Here is a 4,354-nt window from a genome sequence, read left to right as displayed (position 1 = left end):
ATCGATTAGCGAGTCGTCAGCAACAGCATAGACAGAAACGTGCACCACCGAGGCTGCCAAACATGTACCACATCTCACAGCCATAATTAGAGGGAACAACCAACCAATCAGCTCTCACCTAATCAATTATCCTCAGCTGGAGCTCGATTAGGGCCTGCAGCAATGGGACTTTCATCCACATGCTACTTATGAATGTTTTGCAGCTGTAGCATAACCCGGGTAGGGCTTGAAACTGCAAAGGGCTTACCTTGCGCAGCTTTTCATGTATGCTTTATGTAGCAATTAATGATAGAAGTCTGAGCCGTAGCTGGGGATAATCGATTCGGTGAGAGCTGATTAGTTCCCTCCTGCTTGTGCGACATTGAACTTTTGATGTACACATGATAGTCACAAATTGTAAATGGCATTTTATAGTATTATTCACATTAATAATGTGATTGCTTTTAAGTCCACAGTTCCCCTGGGTTTGTTGATGAGATGACATTTTCTGACGAGGAAACTTTGACATCGGCAGTAAAGTCGACAACCACAATTACCACATTCGGTGTCCGAACGACGACGATTAAATCCTTCACACATCACCGTGTCCCAGCAAGACTCGGCTCCCTGCCGCTATGCTTCGAATGTGCGACGGTTCTTCAATGACGTCTTCCCAGACAAGTGGATCGGTAGACGTGGACAAATTGCTTGGCCATCTCGTTCGCCCGACCTGTCGCCATTGGACTATATTTCAGGAGGCTATATAAAACGTGGTTTACTCGTCAAAACCATATTATTTGGGTGAAATTTGTACTGCGATCAAAAATTTGAATCAATCAATCTACTCCAGTAACAACTTGGAAAATGTGATTGAACCATTTATGACGAAATATGACGGTAATGTTGAAACCGAAAAATTTGAACCGTGTCGAGTACAAACTTTACGAACTTGCTTCTGTGCACCATTTGTAGTTTCTAACATGCGTACATCAAATGTTACAAAAAGTTAAAAGTCGCACAAGGACTTTATGGATGCATGCGTGCACATACATGACGAAGGAGCTCAACGCCAGACGGCAATGCATTTACGGCTTGGCAAAGGGTAAAAGGGGAACAAAACGGACAAAACACACGGACACGGACAAAGTTCTGTACAAGTGCAGTCGCAGTTTGAATGTTGGACACCAAATCCGACGTCGGGTGAATGGCAAGCCCGACTCTTAAGAAGGGGACGGCAATAACTACGACGTGAACGCACAAAGTTGAGAACTGCAAAACAAATTGATAAATAACTGCTTGCACTGACAATTGCTACACAGAACAAACTTGTAAACATATTACAAAGATGGAGAACAAAATCCACAACCCTTCCTCTTATCGCTTGAAATGGAGAAACAAACATAACGAACATTCTTTATTGCTCGATTCATTCACAAGCAATTCTTACAATTGCTGCTGTCCATCTTACAACAAACAACCACCCCACCGACATGAGCAACTAAACAACTCCATGATAGAAAACTGGCTCCACAAATGCAAGAGCACATCTCAGATGTTAGCAGAGGGATCTCTGGGTCACTCCGGGAGATCGATCAGCCATCTACGTGTCGTGGGGACCTTCGAGCAGCGCTGACTTAAAGTAATCAACGACGACGACGACGACGAAGAAAAAAAATCTCCTCTCTGGGCTGGCGCCCTGGCCTCACACCTTCCTGAGATTAACACACTGGAAACCAAGGTCTTCAAGATCATTGGATCTCACAAAATGAAGCAGAGTCTCTGGGCCAACCACTTTCCCATGGCAGACAGGTCAGTGGTCTCTGTTTTGAACCACCTCCTTTCTTTCCATGTTTTGTACCCCCCCCCCCAATCATCCCAGGTTTCTACAAGGTGAACGTTGTCCACAATCAAACCCCTTCTGGAATAACTCCCAAAATCCAGGATTACTGCTCACCTCTACTCATTTGCTCCTCTTTTCTACTACCTGTGAAATCAACTTCAACATTGTCTTCAATATTATTCTTTGCTCCAGGTCTTCAAGACAGCTGTTCACAATCTCAGATCATATTAACCCCCCCCCCCCCACATGTCCAGTTTTGCCTTCTTGGAGTACTCTTGCCCGCCCTGCGAGTCCTTTTCTGCACACCCCCCCCCACCCCCCTCATTCCTTGTCCCCATCTTGTCCTTCAACTCTGCTATTAGTGTATCCCTCCACCCCCCTCTCTACTGTTCCTTTTGTTATGTTACGTCCTGATCCGATTATTGTTCTCGCTCTTCCACGAGCCCCGACACCAAGTATACAAAAACAATAATAATCTATCTATAATTCCAGCAGTGTGTCTGTGTCTGTGTGTCTGTGACCGCTGTTTCTCGACAACCACTGATCCGATCTAATTGAAACTTGCCAGGTATATTGCTGGGGCCCTGTGGATGTGCCTTTTCAAAGCTTGATATTAATCGGACAAGTGCTTCCCAAGTTATGGCCATTTATTTATCAACCAATGGAAGGACACGTTGCTGCGTAGGCGTGGCCGATGGGGAAGAGAACCTCAGCCACGTTCCCTATTACGGGTTACAACGTACGGACTTGCGGATAGTGATGACTTAGTGTATTCTAATAATTTCTCGATTTGTTATGCGCATTTATAGAAAAACACAATGCCCCAATCCAGTCGTCGTTTACGAGAGCAAAGGAACGGCCTGTGTGGTTTTTGAAAAAAAAAAAATTTTTGCACGTACATTTTTTTCTTTTTCCTTCTCTGTGTTTTTCCTTGCAACGACATTGCGAAAAGGCAAAATATGTTGGCGCTAATTGAATAATTGACCATTAAAACTAAAAATTGTGAATAATCATAACTGCGATATGCGAACTTCCAGACAGTGACGAGTACTGTATTCTTTCTCGATTTATCGACTTACTGTATTCTTTCTTTCTCGATTTCTGTACTTTCTCGAAGGAACGGCTGTGTGGTTGTTTCTGGCAAGCGGTTTGAAAGTTGTTTTTTTGGTGTTTTTTTTTTTTTGCAGGTACGGGCACATACTAGTAATAATAATAATCGAAGGAATAAAATGAAACAATTCCCCCCACTTGACATTACAATAAATAAATAAAAAAACCAGCCTTGCCCGTCATGAACAACCAATCACCCTCACCCCCCATCAATAAGCAAACAACCACCCTCACCCACCATGAACAACCAATCACCCTCACCCACTGTCGCCCCACCTTGTGATCCCGATCCCAATGCTAGTCCGCTCGTTTGGACCTCCTTACCTCCGTGACACGCTCTCCTTCTTGTCCAGCATTCCGGGCACGCAGTTCACCAGCTCGGTCCAGTCGGCGTGAAGACCACAACTCCAGCCGGTGGAGAAGCGCGAGAAGAGCCAGGTGCCCTTCTTACCTGGCCTCGGACACACGCACTTCTTCTGTCCGGCCTTGCACGCACACGGAACCTCCAGTCGGATATTCTTGACCAGGTGACGTCCGAAGGTCGTTCCACCGGTCTTCTGAATGTGCAGGAAGACGATCACGTCGTCGCTCTTGACGTCGAAGTGGATCTTGGTGTCGAGGTCGTTGGGTGAGAAGCGGAACTTGATGGAGTAGTGCGGATCTGGCGTCGGAAACAGCATGAGGTCTTCGTCCACGGGAGGGGAGGACGGTAGGACCGGAGAGGTGGCGGACAACAGGAGGTCGAGGCGGCACGTGGTGCCGGGACACACGTACTGGAAGGCGATGGTGAGGAACGTGACCGTGGCCAATGCGGAGAGGGCCAACTTTCCCCAAAACCGTGTCCGTGACCTCTCCTCCACCATGGCGAAGGGAGGTGGTGGTGGAGGGTCGGTGGTCGAGTCGAGACAACGATATCGCGGACGGTCGAGTCAAGACAACACAGCGACCCACATTTCGGTCCCTCGAGCCGTGACCCTTTTGTTCCGAATGAGGAGACGACACCGAAGGACCACACGGAGTGAAATCTCCACAGAAAAAAAAAAAAGATCGTCGCGCGTTCCTAGCGTCTCTGAACTGTCGATCGGGAACAGCCGATACCTGTAAACGGAGCGCGAGACTCGAATCTGCGTCCGGGGCGTCGATTACATCGGCGGTGAGAAACACCTCCCGCCCCCTCCATGCCAGCAACTCGGTCACCTCCCGACCCCCCCTCGTGACGTCACCTCGTTATCCACCAATGGCAGAGCGCGAGTTACCGGAAACGACCGACCCAGACGATTTGTTTAAAATAATTTCACCAAACCTCCTTCCATGTCGGTCGCGCTGACTGATATTAATAATATAATAACTTATATTAATTACAAAATATGCTTAATATTGGGTGAATAATTCAGTGAATAGTCGCAAAGCACGGCGCAAAAAAAA

General features: G+C 47.0%; 1 protein-coding gene across 2 annotated transcripts in view; it reads right to left on the bottom strand.

Annotated features, from left to right (window-relative positions):
- The window catches only part of LOC147009505 (heparan-sulfate 6-O-sulfotransferase 1-like), a 117,307-nt gene extending 113,168 nt beyond the window's left edge, over nt 1–4,139 (bottom strand). The window contains exon 1 of one of the 2 annotated variants that reach the window (XM_085861412.1): nt 3,254–4,139. In XM_085861412.1, the coding sequence (XP_085717538.1) occupies nt 3,254–3,792 (539 nt within the window). In that variant the 5' untranslated portion in view covers nt 3,793–4,139. The remainder of the gene's footprint in view (nt 1–3,253) is intronic. The other variant, XM_085861413.1, reaches the window with a different exon arrangement.
- Between the last annotated feature and the right edge of the window lie 215 nt (nt 4,140–4,354).

Source organism: Eptatretus burgeri, chromosome 17 (assembly GCF_056783735.1).
Source record: "Eptatretus burgeri isolate ZD-2024b chromosome 17, Ebu_testis_v1, whole genome shotgun sequence".
NCBI lineage: Eukaryota > Metazoa > Chordata > Myxini > Myxiniformes > Myxinidae > Eptatretus > Eptatretus burgeri.
Note: the sequence above shows the minus strand (reverse complement) of the source record. Positions and strands in the feature narration are given on the sequence as shown.